Raw genomic sequence first — 17,380 nt, 5'->3', positions numbered from 1 at the left:
TTCAGTAGGGCCACAACGTATCCGGCAAAAACTGCATTTCTATGTAACAGGGACAGCAAACGTATTCAAAAACGAGCACAAAAACACTGTGTGTAACAAGGGCCTAGGTGTCCTTTAACCTAACCCTCATGTATCAGGCCGGGTGTCCACTAGGTGTCCTTTAACCTAACCCTCATGTATCAGGCCGCACGTCCGCTAGGTGTCCTTTAACCTAACCCTCATGTATCAGACCGCACGTCCGCTAGGTGCCCTTTAACCTAACCCTCATGTATCAGACCGCACGTCCGCTAGGTGCCCTTTAACCTAACCCTCATGTATCAGGCCGCACGTCCGCTAGGTGCCCTTTAACCTAACCCTCATGTATCAGGCCGCACGTCCGCTAGGTGCCCTTTAACCTAACCCTCATGTATCAGGCCGCACGTCCGCTAGGTGCCCTTTAACCTAACCCTCATGTATCAGGCCGCACGTCCGCTAGGTGCCCTTTAACCTAACCCTCATGTATCAGACCGCACATGCGCTAGGTGCCCTTTAACCTAACCCTCATGTATCAGGCCGCACGTCCGCTAGGTGCCCTTTAACCTAACCCTCATGTATCAGGCCGCACGTCCGCTAGGTGCCCTTTAACCTAACCCTCATGTATCAGGCCGCACGTCCGCTAGGTGCCCTTTAAGCTAACCCTCATGTATCAGGCCGCACGTCCGCTAGGTGTCCTTTAACCTAACCCTCATGTATCAGGCCGCACGTCCGCTAGGTGCCCTTTAACCTAACCCTCATGTATTAGGCCGCACGTCCGCTAGGTGTCCTTTAAGCTAACCCTCATGTATCAGGCCGCACGTCCGCTAGGTGCCCTTTAACCTAACCCTCATGTATCAGGCCGCACGTCCGCTAGGTGCCCTTTAACCTAACCCTCATGTATCAGGCCGCACGTCCGCTAGGTGTCCTTTAACCTAACCCTCATGTATCAGGCCGCACGTCCGCTAGGTGCCCTTTAACCTAACCCTCATGTATCAGGCCGCATGTACGCTAGGTGTCCTTTAACCTAACCCTCCTTTAACACACACACACACGCACATTAGCCTTGTGGTCCTGGTGACTGATGTAGCAGCTTAACGGTTAGTGTTTTACCTGTCTTGGTCGTCAGACTGAACACCCGTCTGCATTCAGGGGCGGAGCTACAGCTGTCATTCACGTATGTCACAGGGATGTGCCACAGGCTGAAAACAAACCACAATACAGTTACCATAATTACAGAACACTGTGTGTGTGTGTGTGTGTGTGTGTGTGTGTGTGTGTGTGTGTGTGTGTGTGTGTGTGTGTGTGTGTGTGTGTGTGTGTGTGTGTGTGTGTGTGTGTGTGTGTGTGTGTGTGTGTGTGTGTGTGTGTGTGTGTGTGTGTGTGTGTGTGTGTGTGTGTGTGTGTGTGTGTGTGTGTGTGTGTGTGTTGCTTGGCCCCGATACATTTAATTCCCTGTTTATGTAATATAATTTGTGGAACCAAATAAAGTATTAATGTGTGTGTGTGTGTAGGTGTGTGTGTGTGTGTGTGGTAACCCACCTGGAGGTGTGTGTGGCATTGTCCACCGTGAGCAGGAAGTGCTCCTGTGTGAGGGTCACCACCCCATCCTTGAGGCTGACGGTGACCAATGGGAAGCCTTTCTGTGTCGTCCACGTGTGCATCATGTCAGAAACACTCTGGTGCTGGGGAGGGACCTCAGCCTGAGGACGGGAGCGGAGAAACACCACAGCATGACTACTCTCTCTCTCTCTCTCTCTCTCTGTAGTCTCAGACTCGGACTCTTAACATCGTTAACATCAAGGGTCTGACAGTATGTCTGTGAGAATGGTAAATGGACTGCATTTATAAAGCGCTTTACAACTTATGCCTCACATTCACCCATTCACTCACACATTCACACACACAGATGGTGGAGGCAACCATGCAAGGTGCCAACCTGCTCATCGGGAGCAGTTAGGGGTTAAGTGTCTTGCTCAAGGACACTTTTGACGTGCTGCCAGGAGGAGCAGGAATCGAACCTTCTGATTACCAGACGACCGCTCTACCTCTGCCACTGTCATCCACGAGAATTCACTGACATTTCAGGAAAGGGGGGGGGGGGGGGGTGCGAGTTTTTGTCTGTCCATCTGTTAACACTACGTCCTCCTTGATGCAACTACAGGCAACGAAAACAAACAAACATGGAGAACAGTCAAAGAATTCACTATCACCACACTGCTGACTGCCATCACAGCGGAGATATAATTGGTCAACAGCCAGAATTACAGTAAATTACTGGGCATGTAAATAGCCTAAAAGTTAAAAAAATAAATTCTAGTTTCAAGTTAACTGATGTTCGCTAGCAGCACACGCACATACCAGTACAGATACTCCAACCACGCTACATTCTTCCGGAAAAACGCAAAAGGTTATTAACATAAAGTTAAATGGTCATTTGATTACAAACTACTATTTGAGCCCAAGGCACACTGAATAGTGAACAAAACCGATGGCAAGTAGCAGAAGTGTGCCAACGGTCTTATGCCATTCACAATATGGATCCTAAGTTACTAGATACTTTCACCATGTGCATCGTCATCATCATGTCATCATCATCATCATGTCGAACAGGTCGAAAAGTACCTAGCGGAAAAAAATCTAATCTACGAATTCCAATCTGGCTTCAGAACATCCCACTCCACTGACACATGCCTTCTCTATTTGAATGACCACATCAAACAAGAGGTGGACGCGGGCAAATACTGCGGCATGGTCATGCTGGACCTACAAAAGGCCTTTGACACGGTCAATCACTCCATTCTGATTGACAAGCTAAAAGCAATTGGTTTTGATAGTCTATCAGTGAGCTGGATGCAATCCTACCTTGAGGGGAGGGAACAGATGGTGGAGGTAAACGGTACCCTATCCCCCCCCCCCTCACAGTGAGCTGTGGTGTTCCACAAGGAAGCATACTAGGACCGCTACTGTTCCTAATTTATGCAAATTACATGTCGTCAGCTTGTGACTGCAACTTGTTCCTGTTTGCGGACGACTCAGCCCTGCTGGTCTCTGACAAGAACAAGTTACAGGTTGAAAAAACCCTCAGCTCGGAACTAGGCAGAATCTGCATATGGCTCGCTGATAACAAACTATCATTACACATGGGCAAAACAGAGTCCATTCTCTTCGGTTCAAATAACAAACTCAGCAAGACCGACGGCTTCTCAGTTACAGTGGGTGACAATATTGTCACAGGGAAAGATGAAATTACCTACCTGGGTTCCATCCTAGAGGCTAATCTCTCCTGTGACAAAATGGCATCCAATGTAATAAAAAAAGTCAACCAACGAACTCGATTCTTGTACCGGATCTCCTTTCTGGTAAACAAGAATACCCTGAAGACTCTGGCAGGAGCACTCATTCAGGGGTACTACGACTATGCTTGCACCTCATGGTACCAAAGCACCTCAAAGGCGCTAAAAACAAAATTACAAACATCTCAAAACAAACTGGTCAGACTACTGCTTGACCTTACTCCTAGAACCCACCTCACCCCTGCCCACTTTGACAACCTAGGATGGCTTAGAGTAGACGACAGAGTACAGCAACATGCAATGGGCCTGGTCTACAAGATACACTACCAAGGTACCCATGTACATGTCAAAATACTTCCCAAAGGTCAGTGAATACCACGATCACAACACCAGAGGGAGCTCCACAAATCATGTTAAACCCAGATTCGGCTCAAATAAGGGACTAAACACGTTTCGCAATCATGCCACATCAATGTGGAACGCCCTACCCAAAGCTGTAAAGGAATGTGGATCACTACCCACTTTCAAAACCTCTCTCAAGGGACACCTACGGGAGACTGCAATTCAAAACTGGCCCCTGTAAATATCCTAACCCAACCCCCTCCAATGTACAGTAATTTACCTAGTATGGTTTTGTCAATAGTCCAATGTACAATTTTGCTTGTTTGTACAGTGTCTCCCCCCCCGCCCCTCAATTGTACAATTTTGCTTGTTTATACAGTGTTTCTCCCCCCCCCCCCCCCCCCCCCCCCCAACCACCACCAATGTAAATTACCCAGTATGGTTGTCAATATCCCAATGTACCCCACCCCCCCCACCCAACCTCCTCCAATGTACAGTTTCTACGTCAAATGTATAAACTCCCTTTTCTTGACTCCTTCTGTATCACAAACAGTACTGTATTTGCAAATCTGGTATGTCATAAATGTATAGATGTAGCAGTACTGACTATCTGTATGTCAAGTATGTCATATATGTCCTGATGAATTGAAAATGGGGGACCCTGATGTAAACAAGACGAAAGTCTTTCTCTGGTCTGCATCCCCTTAACAATTGTGTGTATTGAGCTGTACTGTATTGTACCCATTCTGCAATCTGTTAATAAAGTTTTCAATCAATCAATCAATCAATCAATCAATGTGTCAATATGAGGCTGATGTGATGAGACTGTCCTTCACCCAGACAGCTGACTGACAGACAGACAGACGGCAGGACAGGGGAACAGGACAGAGGAAGTAGGGAAAGACTATGTTATGTGAAGACAGTTCATTAGAAAGGAGAAGCAGACGTGTGTCTCAGACCAGTCATACACACACCACACTCGGGGTGGACCGGTTCACATCACGGTTTCGGGGTCACGGTACGGTTCACACGTCTGCTTCTCCTTTCTAATGAACCAATTCAAATAGTATTTAGTAAAAATTCTAATAATAACATTTTGCCTTCAATGCCTTTGGCTAAAAGCATAAGGAACACATACTTGTCTATCATCAATTATTTGTTCATTAGATTCAGTTGATCTGATTAGCACTACACACAGTAGTACTAATTTGTATATAATTTTTTACTATTATTACTAATTTGTACCCAGTTTAACCACCTGTACATTGTATATTGCTGTTGCACTTTACTGCTACATTTGCACTCTCGTCGGATGGCAAACTTATTTTCGTTGCACTGTACTTGTGCTGTATGATGACAATACATTTAATCTAATTATAGGTGGCTCTCATAAGGGGGACCCTTGTTTTCTCATTGCTCATTTCTCATCAAAGATTTGTGGGCAGTCTGGCAGCTTTTCTCTGGAGGTCCATCCCTCTGTGTAGGCCTGGTGTAGCCTATATAGTGGACGTGCTGGATAACTGACAATTCTGCCTCGCAGGGTTAGAAATTAACGGGGGCTTGAGGCAAAAATGCCCTCGAAAATTGACCAAATGCCCTCGAAAATCAGTTAAGGGGGGCAAGAAAAGCCCCAGACAGTTTACTAATTATATATATAATTATATATATGCTCTACAGTGCAAGCATTTCCCTCGTATTTGCCCCTAATAATATGTGTGTGTGCGAACCGGAAAAATTTACTTGCAGTGTGCGAGATGAGTGAAGATTACAAAACAGCTCCGCTGTTAATAGTTCAGAAACTGGACTGAAATTCAGTTTTTGGGTGGAATGCAAGGAGGGAGGGAGGCGGGGCCCACTGCGTGTTACAGGGTACTTGAGGTGCGAATGCAGACAGAGAGCTCTGCTTTCATCAAGCATGCATACAGTAGTGTAACTTAAGTTACACTGCTATCTTAACGTTAGCAAGCTAAGCATCTGCATAGCGCGACCTGTGTAACGTTAAGTAACTTGTGTTCGGCGGGGAAAGACCGTTCCATTTGTAACACAACTTCAAAAAATAACATCCAAATCCGATCCAGATGCGCATTTCCTTCATTCCACAGCGCTGAGCGCGCAACGTATTTCATTGATAGATCTGGCCAGAGCCTATACTCACAAACGTTCCAGTGCTGTCTTCCTGATGATTTTAATCCAAACGTCCATTCAAAACTTGTATTATGAAATAATTCTGGGATGTCTGACTATTTCCCTATGCATTGGTGCGAGTTCAGCTGACAGTCCATAGAGTCCATGACATAACAAGTTCATGAGATGCTCTGTTCTTTTGTTGTGTTTGAGGTGGATGTTGTTGCGTGTGTGGGGTTTTTCATGTATCAATTTGAAACAAGCCTCTTGACTGTTGGAATTAGGGATGTTAAAAATAAAATAGCTAATAATATTATTCAATATTAGACATTCATTGATCCAGAGGCAACCGGCTATTCATCTGCAGTATGTATGTATTATTTACAGATAATTGAAGGTACCTCAAAACATGAAACCAAGCCATGTCACACATCGTGTGTGTGTGTGTGTGTGTGTGTTACTTGAACAATTGTCACTGTGCTCCTAAATTTCTTTGTGTGCTCCTAAATTTGTATTTAGATTTTATTTATTAACATTTTATTTAGGAGCACATGAGCTCCTTGGGAAAAAGGTTAGCGTAGAGCCCTATATATGGAGACATTAACATTACGTTATCAAACATAGGGACGAAGACTGTAAAAAAAGTGTCAACAATGTTTTATAATCTTTATGTTAATTTTCATTATAAAAATGTTGTGCCCCCGAAATACAAAAAAAGCCCCCGAAAATCAATTAAGGGGGGCAAAAAAAGCCCTTGATTTTTTATTTTTTTTCTAACCCTGCTGCCTCGTGTCTGTTCCATGTTTGGAAATGAGCTGTTGCTGAAGTGACTGAGAGGAAATATTATCGTTGTGGCTTGACGTTATGTACTGAAATAAACTACCAGCTGCATATAGTTTGCTATAAATAACAACATTAAAGCTTTGATTATGAATGTTGCCCTTGTTTGTTGTTTTGTGTACCGTAATTTTCGGACTATAAGCCGCGGCTTTTCCCCCCATTTTTCGACCCTGTGGCTTATATAACGGTGCGGCTAATCTATGGATTTTTACAGCTCCTAAATCTGCTGCAGCAGTGCACGCCTTGCCCCTCCTCCTCCCCCTCACAGACCCACGTCAACAAACCGTTACGGCAAGAGTCTAGTGTATGAGCAGCTCAGAGCTCCTCTTTCAACATAACTGAAGCATTAAACAAAATGACCCAGTCAACGAACTATTCACTTTAGTTTATTAATGCATGAGGCGTTGTCTAATGTTATCTAGCTACTGATAGCTCCTGATATCAGTTTGGCATTCGATTTCGCAGGTGCTGGCTAACTGGCTATCGTTCTGTGAGCTAGCGTTAGTACCTGGCTGGGCCTGGCTAACTAATGTGGCTATCGTTCTGTGAGCTAGCGTTAGTACCTGGCTGGGCCTGGCTAACTGGCTATCGTTCTGTGAGCTGGCGTTGGTACCTGGCTGGGCCTGGCTAACTGGCTATCGTTCTGTGAGCTGGCATTAGTACCTGGCTGGCTAACTAACGTGGCTATCGTTCTGTGAGCTGGCGTTAGTACCTAGCTGGCGCTGGCTAACTAACGTGGCTATCGTTCTGTGAGCTAGCGTTAGTACCTAGCTGGCGCTGGCTAACTAACCTGGCTATCGTTCTGTGAGCTAGCGTTAGTACCTAGCTGGCGCTGGCTAACTAACGTGGCTATAGTTCCGTGAGCTGGCGTTAGTACCTAGCTGGCGCTGGCTAACTAACGTGGCTATCGTTCTGTGAGCTGGCGTTAGTACCTAGCTGGAGCTGGCTAACTAACGTGGCTATCGTTCTGTGAGATGGCGTTGGTACCTAGCTGGCGCTGGCTAACGTGGCTATCGTTCTGTGAGCTGGCGTTAGTACCTAGCTGGCGCTGGCTAACTAACGTGGCTATCGTTCTGTGAGCTAGCATTAGTACCTAGCTGGCGCTGGCTAACTAACCTGGCTATCGTTCTGTGAGCTAGCGTTAGTACCTAGCTGGCGCTGGCTAACTAACGTGGCTATAGTTCTGTGAGCTGGCGTTAGTACCTAGCTGGCGCTGGCTAACTAACGTGGCTATCGTTCTGTGAGCTGGCGTTAGTACCTAGCTGGCGCTGGCTAACTAACGTGGCTATCGTTCTGTGAGATGGCGTTGGTACCTAGCTGGCGCTGGCTAACGTGGCTATCGTTCTGTGAGCTGGCGTTGGTACCTGGCTGGCGCTGGCTAACTAATGTGGCTATCGTTCTGTGAGCTAGCGTTAGTACCTGGCTGGGCCTGGCTAACTGGCTATCGTTCTGTGAGCTGGCGTTGGTACCTGGCTGGGCCTGGCTAACTGGCTATCGTTCTGTGAGCTGGCATTAGTACCTGGCTGGCTAACTAACGTGGCTATCGTTCTGTGAGCTGGCGTTAGTACCTAGCTGGCGCTGGCTAACTAACGTGGCTATCGTTCTGTGAGCTAGCGTTAGTACCTAGCTGGCGCTGGCTAACTAACCTGGCTATCGTTCTGTGAGCTAGCGTTAGTACCTAGCTGGCGCTGGCTAACTAACGTGGCTATAGTTCCGTGAGCTGGCGTTAGTACCTAGCTGGCGCTGGCTAACTAACGTGGCTATCGTTCTGTGAGCTGGCGTTAGTACCTAGCTGGAGCTGGCTAACTAACGTGGCTATCGTTCTGTGAGATGGCGTTGGTACCTAGCTGGCGCTGGCTAACGTGGCTATCGTTCTGTGAGCTGGCGTTAGTACCTAGCTGGCGCTGGCTAACTAACGTGGCTATCGTTCTGTGAGCTAGCATTAGTACCTAGCTGGCGCTGGCTAACTAACCTGGCTATCGTTCTGTGAGCTAGCGTTAGTACCTAGCTGGCGCTGGCTAACTAACGTGGCTATAGTTCTGTGAGCTGGCGTTAGTACCTAGCTGGCGCTGGCTAACTAACGTGGCTATCGTTCTGTGAGCTGGCGTTAGTACCTAGCTGGCGCTGGCTAACTAACGTGGCTATCGTTCTGTGAGATGGCGTTGGTACCTAGCTGGCGCTGGCTAACGTGGCTATCGTTCTGTGAGCTGGCGTTGGTACCTGGCTGGCGCTGGCTAACTAACGTGGCTATCGTTCTGTGAGCTAGCGTTAGTACCTGGCTGGTGCTGGCTAACTAACGTGGCTATCGTTCTGTGAGCTAGCGTTGGTACCTAGCTGGCGCTGGCTAACATGGCTATCGTTCTGTGAGCTGGCGTTGGTACCTGGCTGGGCCTGGCTAACGTGGCTATCGTTCTGTGAGCTGGCGTTGGTACCTGGCTGGCGCTGGCTAACTAACGTGGCTATCGTTCTGTGAGCTAGCGTTAGTACGTAGCTGGCACTGGCTAACTAACGTGGCTATCGTTCCGTGAGCTAGCGTTAGTAACTGGCTGGCGCTGGCTAACTAACGTGGCTATCGTTCCATGAGCTGGCGCTGGCTAACTAACGTGGCTATCGTTCTGTGAGCTAACGTTAGTACCTGGTCTACAAGATACACTACACGACCAAGGTACCCATGTACATGTCAAAATACTTCCCAAAGGTCAGTGAATACCACAATCACAACACCAGAGGGAGCTCCACAAATCATGTTAAACCCAGATTCGGCTCAAATAAGGGACTTAACACGTTTCGCAATTATGCCACATCAATGTGGAACGCCCTACCCAAAGCTGTAAAGGAATGTGGATCACTACCCACTTTCAAAACCTCTCTCAAGGGACACCTACGGGAGACTGCAATTCAACACTGGCCCCTGTAAATATCCTAACCCAACCCCCTCCAATGTACAGTAATTTACCTAGTATGGTTTTGTCAATAGTTCAATGTACAATTGTGTTTGTTTGTACAGTGTCTCCTCCCCCCCCCCCCTCAATGTACAGTGTTACTTGTTTATACAGTGTGCCCCCCGCCCCCCCCCCCCCCCCCCCCCCCCCCCCCCCAACCACCTCCAATGTAAATTACCCAGTATGGTTGTCAATATCCCAATGTACCCAACCCCCCCCACCCAACCTCCTCCAATGTACAGTTTCTACGTCAAATGTATATACTCCCTTTTCTTGACTCCTTCTGTATCACAAACAGTACTGTATTTGCAAATCTGGTATGTCATAAATGTATAGATGTAGCAGTACTGACTATCTGTATGTCATGTATGTCATATGTCTATATGAATTGAAAATGGGGGACCCTGATGGAAACAAGACAAACGTCTTTCTCAGGTCTGCATCCCCTTAACAATTGTATGTATTGAGCCGTACTGTATTGTACCCATTCTGCAATCTGTTAAATAAAGTTTTCATTCATTCATTCATTCACCTAGCTACCGTTACTGTTTAAACAAAAATGTTAATAAATGGGAGCTTCCTCAAACAGCCATCTTTCCCGACAATCCCCTCTGTGCACGAACCCTTACATATGGTAATTAAACATTAAAACACCTGCGGCTTATAGTCCAGTGCGGCTTATATATGTACACATCATTCAATTTAGCTGCTGCGGCTTATACTCAGAAAATTACGGTAATTACAACAATACTAAATCTGTAATTCACCCAAACAGCAGACTTAAACCATGTGTCAAATCCCCGGTTGGAAATACTTCGGATTTTGATGAACTTGTGAAACCTCAAGACAGTTTTATGCAAGCTATGTAAACTACAGCTGGCCTACCTTCTTTTTTATGCTAACGCTATTTTGGGAGTTCTAGCATCAAGAGTGTAAGTAGCCTACTTTTCAGTTTTTAGCACTTTATTGTAAATCATCCCTCAGGGTAAAACTTTATTGAATAGAGAAAGAAGCGTCATGCAGGTCCCTAATGGTTTCATTACTATTTCCCGTTTCATGCCAAGGAAAAGATTTCACTTCATGTTTATCACACCTAGTTTGGAGGTGCGTAGCTGTGTATGAATGTCCATTCTATATGCCGTAAACTATCATTAATTTGATCTCCAAGAGACAGCCCCTTCTCAATATAGCACCAATTCCTCCACACACAGAGAGAGAGAGAGGGTGTGCGTGTCTGTGTGTGTGTGTGTGTATGCGTTCGCCATACTACGAGGCTATGCTAAATTACAGGTAATCTCTCAGCGGTGTGCGTGGGCTGAACAAACAACATCCGGCCCGTTGTGCAAGTAACATTTTGGGATGGGGTGAACTTGGGAGTTTTTAATTAAATTCAGCATGCAAAAAAAGGTTCTGCACATGCATTCCATTAGTGGTTAAAGTAACGTTGTATTAGTTCGGTACACAGTGCATACTGAACTGAAGGTCCAGTACTGAAACAGTTTGGTACGGATACGTGTACCGTTACACCCCTAGTACACACACCAGCATTTCCGTTAGCCGGTAATTACCGGTATTTGACCGGCAAAATCTGTTGAAGTCCGACATATTTAATCTCTCAGGTCTTAATGTCCGGTGAAAATAATTCCCTCTAAGCACAATTTGATTATTTGAATTGTATTAAAATAGGCTAAAATTAAATAGCCTATGCGATGAACGAAACAATCATTACATTTGTTTCATCGTTGCTTCTAATAATGACAACGACGTTGTCAGCGAGAGCTTAGTGCTGGATTTGCGAGTGCATGTGCAGCTGCAGAGCCGGAGCAGCAGCGGCACAGTGCAGTACTCCAATTCAGCCATTGGCAATTCAGCTGTTGGGTGGGGGGCGCTGCTGAGCGGTCCCCAGATAGAGCCAGAAAACAGCTGAATCTGCTGCTCTGCATCGACATACTCTCGCAAATAAGTCATTGGGAGGTGGAGAGAGAGAGAGTCGTCACGCAAACCCACGATAATGTTGCCGTCTCTCTCTGCCAAATTTCTCAGTTCTTCGCTTGATATAATTAATACAAATGTCCAATATAACGGAATTCGTTAGCTCATAAAAATGTGATTATAACAGACTGCTGTTTATTAATGTCGGGCGACTGCCCACAGACACCTATTTGATTTAAAGTCGGCAGCAGCACGGAGTCTCGGGACTTATTTTATTTGGAATATAATGACTATACGCAAAAGTAGCCTAGTTTTAAGTAAAAATATTATAAATCTACATGCCTTGATGATGTCATTCTTTTGTTTTGTTGTCATTCTTTTGCCTATCAATTGTTTTTAAGCTCAATAAACTCTGACCGGAATTTCTCTCATTTGACCGGTAGATTGAAATCTACTGGACACTGAGGCCGGCAACAATTTTTTCTAACGGAAACCCTGACACACACACCTGTGTGAGGCTGTTCCATAGGTCATCTGTAACTGTGTTAGATCCTCTGAACTCTTTCAGGTACCCAATGATGCCCTTCCTAAACTGTTGTCCTGGCAGAGAGGCGTTCAGCATCAGCAGGATGGACGCACCCTAAAGATAGAGAGAAAGAGAAAAAGAGAGAGAGAGAGAGAGAGAGAGAGAGAGAGAGAGAGACAGAGACAGAGATAAAGAAAGAGGGAGAGAAAGAGAGAGAGAGACAGAGAGACTACAGTTACATGGAGACTGAGACTGGATCATCTGTCCAAACAGTACCAAAGTTGTCTGTGACTTTATCTGGGCTAGAGCAAGCTTTTCTGCACCAAACAGGTTGACATTTTGATCCAATTGAAGCACCTGGGTAGGGTTGCAAAGGCTCGGAAACATCCTGGTAAATTCTCAAATATTTTCCGGATATTTTTCCATGGGAAGTTTAGCTCTGAATTTTTTTAAATGTTGCCCAATTTTAACAAAAGATCATTGCTTATAATAATGAACTTATTTTTATAATTATGTCTGCATTTATGTCTACTTTTCCCTGTGGAGACTATTTTATATGGGTATTTAAGATCCATTGTAACCTGGGTTGCCCTGCCCAACAAGAGAATGTTAGCTTGTTATCTCTATGTTAATGGCTGATCACTTCAGATAAGTGTGATACATGTATTTCAATGTGGCGGTTAATGTAAACTGCTATGCAAAGACCATCTGATCTCCACTGCACAGCAGGCAGTCCCTACCTTTAGGCTGCCAGGCCCTATAAAAGAGGAGGGAGACATGCATGTGTCAAAAAGTAGGGCTACCTATGTACATGAACTTGCTTGCATGTAAACTGCCCACTCAGACCTGAGCAGTGAACCAGTTCAGAGAGAGCTACACTGTAGATGTGGTTGGACAGGATATTAGCCGGTAGAACAGATCGTACCTTCTCGTAGGAGACCGAGTCAAACATCTCCGCCACCTGCTCAGGTGTGTTGACCTCTGTGGATACCGCATGGGAGGAGTTCAGCGCATCCTTGGCCAAGGCATTGAACCGCATTGACAAGAACAGGTTACCCTGGAAACAAACACTGGACTCATTGACAAGTACAGAGAGAAAAACAGAAACCAGCACACAGTAAAACATATACTATATTCATTTAAGACAAATTTATAATAATGGTGAGCAATGCTTACAATGTCCAGCTCAGGGAACTCTGTCTGCAGGGACATGTGCTGCATGTAGGTGGCGAAGCCTTCGTTGAGCCACAGGTCATTCCACCAGCGCATGGTCACCAAGTTACCAAACCACTGGAAAACAACAAAGGAAATACATGGTCACTAAGTTACCAAACCACTGGAAAACAACAAAGGAAATACATGGTCACTAAGTTACCAAACCCCTGGAAAACGACAAAGGAAATACATGGTCACTAGGTTACCAAACCACTGGAAAACAACAAAGGAAATACATGGTCACCAGGTTACCAAACCACTGGAAAACAACAAAGGAAATACATGGTCACCAAGTTACCAAACCACTGGAAAACAACCAAGGAAATACATGGTCACTAAGTTACCAAACCACTGGAAAACAACCAAGGAAATACATGGTCACTATCTAAGTTACTGTACCAAACCACTGGAAGTCTGGAACACAACACCATGAATACATTAGGTTAGGACTATGGTCTCATTCATATCTAATCAGGCAATATGGGGGAAAATGCAAGATTCCCCTTCTTTTGAATGGGGTAGTTGCATTGGGGATTGGAGTGGTAAAAAATCTCAGAGCATGATGTCACACAAATGGCCCATCCACACCAACCTGCGGCAATGTGCCGCATTGTCGGATTAGATGAGAATGGGCCCCAACAGATCATTGGCTAGGGGAGCGAGAGGGGCTCAAGGACAACAGTAAGTCTTCTTATTTTCGTGTCCATATATAAAGCTATTCATCTTATATAACGTCCAGCCAGTGCTTGGTACATTGCTGTCCATTGATGTTGTAGAGTGCTAGGTCCTTTGCTGTGCAGGGTCCACCTAACAGAGGACATTCAAGGAGGTGCTCCATGGTCTGGGGTTCTGTGCCACAGTCGCATGTGGTTGGGCCACTAAGATAACCCCATCTGAGCGGAGTCGGTTCAGGCACTTCCATTTTGCCCAGTTGTTATCTCCTGGTGGAAGAGTTATGGCAGGGGGGGGATGAGCATAGTCGAGCTGTGTGGGTGGTTGGACAGCTTTTCCTTCCACATTCTAAGGCGGGCTTCAGATGGTGTTGCCTCCAATGTGGCAGTGCTGGTCAAGAAACGTCTCCGTGATTTTAGTCGAGTCTGGGTGGTACATGGTCATATAGGGGGCGCCTCTCATCTGTGGCTTGCCTGCGACTGGGGGCAGGTACATGGCCATGTAGGGGGCGCCTCTCATCTGTGGCTTGCCTGCGACTGGGGGCAGATACATGGCCATGTAGGGGGCGCCTCTCATCTGTGGCTTGCCTGCGACTGGGGGCAGGTACATGGCCATGTAGGGGGTGCCTCTCATCTGTGGCTTGCCTGCGACTGGGGGCAGGTACATGGCCATGTAGGGGGCGCCTCTCATCTGTGGCTTGCCTGCGACTGGGGGCAGGAACATGGCCATGTAGGGGGCGCCTCTCATCTGTGGCTTGCCTGCGACTGGGGGCAGGTACATGGCCATGTAGGGGGCGCCTCTCATCTGTGGCTTGCCTGCGACTGGGGGCAGGTACATGGCCATGTAGGGGGTGCCTCATCTGTGGCTTGCCTGCACCCCTCTGTCCTGCTGGCTACCGCTCTTCTGATGTCTGGAGGGGCGATACCTGCCAGGATGTACAGGTCGTTGGTGTTAGTGGGCTTCAGGCACCCAGTGATACATCTGCAGCTCTCGTTGAGTGCGGGGTCCAGTTTCTTAGCATGGGTGGATCTTTCCCACACTGGGCTGGCATATTCTGCAGTAGAGAAGCTGAGGGCTGTGGCACGTAGTGTCTTGGGGCATGATGCACCCCATCTGGTGTTGGGGAGTTTGCGCAGGATGTTGTTATGGGTGCTCACTTTTGCCTTCGTTTTATGATGTGGGTTTTGAATGTAAGGCATCTGTCGAGTGTGACTCAGAGGAAGACAGGATGCTCCGAGTGTGACAGTGGTGTTCCACACTAAGACACATTCAGTTGCTGGGTTGGCAAGTAGATGGTTCTCTTCATAGTAGGTTGTTAATCCTGAGAGGGTGTTGTTGAGCGTTTCCTCAATACGAATGAAGTCTGTGCCTTGGGCGGTGATGCACAGGTCATCTACATAATGCAAGCCAACAGGCGACATCATCTCTGGGTTGGTCGTTTGTATAGATGTTGTACTGAAGTGGGGCAAGCATGCTGCCGTATACGGGAGTCTCTGGTTATAACAATGTATTATGAGCTCAGAACATCATCTAAAAGTCTAGTAGTATGATCTGTCTCAGAGTGGTGGCGGTTTCTATGACCCTTTATAAGAGTCTAGTATGATCCGTCTCAGAGTGGTGGAGGTTTCTATGACCCTTTATAAGAGTCTAGTATGATCCGTCTCAGAGTGGTGGAGGTTTCTATGACCCTTTATAAGAGTCTAGTATGATCCGTCTCAGAGTGGTGGAGGTTTCTATGACCCTTTATAAGAGTCTAGTATGATCCGTCTCAGAGTGGTGGAGGTTTCTATGACCCTTTATAAGAGTCTAGTATGATCCGTCTCAGAGTGGTGGCGGTTTCTATGACCCTTTATAAGAGTCTAGTATGATCCGTCTCAGAGTGGTGGAGGTTTCTATGACCCTTTATAAGAGTCTAGTATGATCCGTCTCAGAGTGGTGGAGGTTTCTATGACCCTTTATAAGAGTCTAGTATGATCCGTCTCAGAGTGGTGGAGGTTTCAATAATCCTTTCTAAGCTACAACACAACCCGACCTTGTCAGGGAAGGAGAGAGATAATGTTACCAGCTGGAAACAACTACTGTACCTCCTTTTTGTTTGGTGATAATAGAAAAAGCCGAGGGACGACTGGACTCTAGATAGTGTGTGTGTGTGTGTGTGTGTGTGTGTGTGTGTGTGTGTGTGTGTGTGTGTGTGTGTGTGTGTGTGTGTGTGTGTGTGTGTAGACTAAAAGTATACACAAATATCATCAATACACCATTAGAAAGTTGGGACCCTACTGAATAATTTGAGATGCAGCTTGTAACACTGGATAATGTAATAACCTTTTCATTTAGAAGGTGGTTATAATGTAATACAACCGGATAATGCTAATAACTTGTCCTATAATGTAATAAATATGTGGAACGGATGACAAAGAACAACTTTTCCCAGATAATATAATAACTTGTTGTCCTCTCGCCAGGCCATCATTGTAAATAAGAATTTGTTGTGAATTGACCTGCCTGGTTAAATAATTTTTTAAATATTTTTAATTTAAATTTTTTAAACACACACGGGCACAAGTACCTGATGAGCAAGCTCATGAGCGATGACGGAGGCAACCAGTTGCTTGTCCAGAGGAGAGGACTCCTTGCCCACCAGCAGACTGGTCTCTCTGAAGGTGATCAGACCCCAGTTCTCCATGGCTCCTGCCAAGAAGTCTGGAATGGCCACCAGGTCTGACAGAAGAGGGAGGGAGGGAGGGAGGTGGAAATAGAGAGGAGGGGGTAGAGGATAGAAAGAAAGAGTGTTATAAACCAAGACAGGGCACAGAGGGTGTGTGTGTGTCAGGGCAGGAATCTAGCTTTTTCATTCATCACTGTGGCTGGTGAATTCAGGAATTCACCAATGAATTCATTCACCAGACACTTTCAGTATTCTACCAGCCAAGCTGAATGTTAGGATAGCAAAGACTCTGGCTGTTTGCCTTCCCACGTGTCCAATAAGAGACTAGTGTCACATCGCCAGACCTCTCTCCACACTATGTTTAGCGCTGTGCCAGAGAGAGGCGGCTGGCAGAATTATCATTGTGCACTAACAGGAAAAAACCTTCTGGGTTCTTTGTATTTCTAGAACCAATCACAATGGTCTAGGGACGGCACCTGCAAAATAGAGCCAGGGAAAATGTCAAAGTTGTCCATTATGAAAGAAATCTGTGTTTTTAAATGTACATTTGGTTTATAACTGATATATAGAGATGAGCTTTAAGAGCGTCTACTGAGACAGATCTATAGATCTTAATAGCGCTGGCAGGCAGAGGGTGTTGCAGCAGCAGACTGAGATAGAGCTCAGGGCATGCCGAGGTCGCCATCGGCACATAAACAAACTGATAAGAAAACAGCAGCAAGAGGTTTGGGTCAGAGCGATGGGGAGAGGTTTGACATCATTAGAAACAGCGTTTTAATGTGTGTTAAAGGTTGTTACCATGACAGCGCGTCAC

At 46.1% G+C, this 17,380-nt stretch overlaps 1 protein-coding gene across 2 annotated transcripts in view; it reads right to left on the bottom strand.

Annotated features, from left to right (window-relative positions):
- lnpep (leucyl/cystinyl aminopeptidase) overlaps positions 1-17,380 on the bottom strand; it is an 89,209-nt gene that overhangs the window by 25,072 nt on the left and 46,757 nt on the right. For both annotated transcript variants that reach the window (XM_084323955.1, XM_084323956.1), the window contains exons 11-16: positions 16,468-16,619; positions 13,191-13,304; positions 12,940-13,071; positions 11,997-12,128; positions 1,555-1,715; positions 1,126-1,214 (exon numbers count right to left, since the gene is read on the bottom strand). In XM_084323955.1, coding sequence (XP_084180081.1) covers positions 1,126-1,214; positions 1,555-1,715; positions 11,997-12,128; positions 12,940-13,071; positions 13,191-13,304; positions 16,468-16,619 — 780 coding nt within the window. The remainder of the gene's footprint in view (positions 1-1,125; positions 1,215-1,554; positions 1,716-11,996; positions 12,129-12,939; positions 13,072-13,190; positions 13,305-16,467; positions 16,620-17,380) is intronic.

The sequence above is a fragment of the Notolepis coatsorum genome, assembly GCF_963971535.1.
Source record: "Notolepis coatsorum genome assembly, chromosome: 10".
NCBI lineage: Eukaryota > Metazoa > Chordata > Actinopteri > Aulopiformes > Paralepididae > Notolepis > Notolepis coatsorum.
Note: the sequence above shows the minus strand (reverse complement) of the source record. Positions and strands in the feature narration are given on the sequence as shown.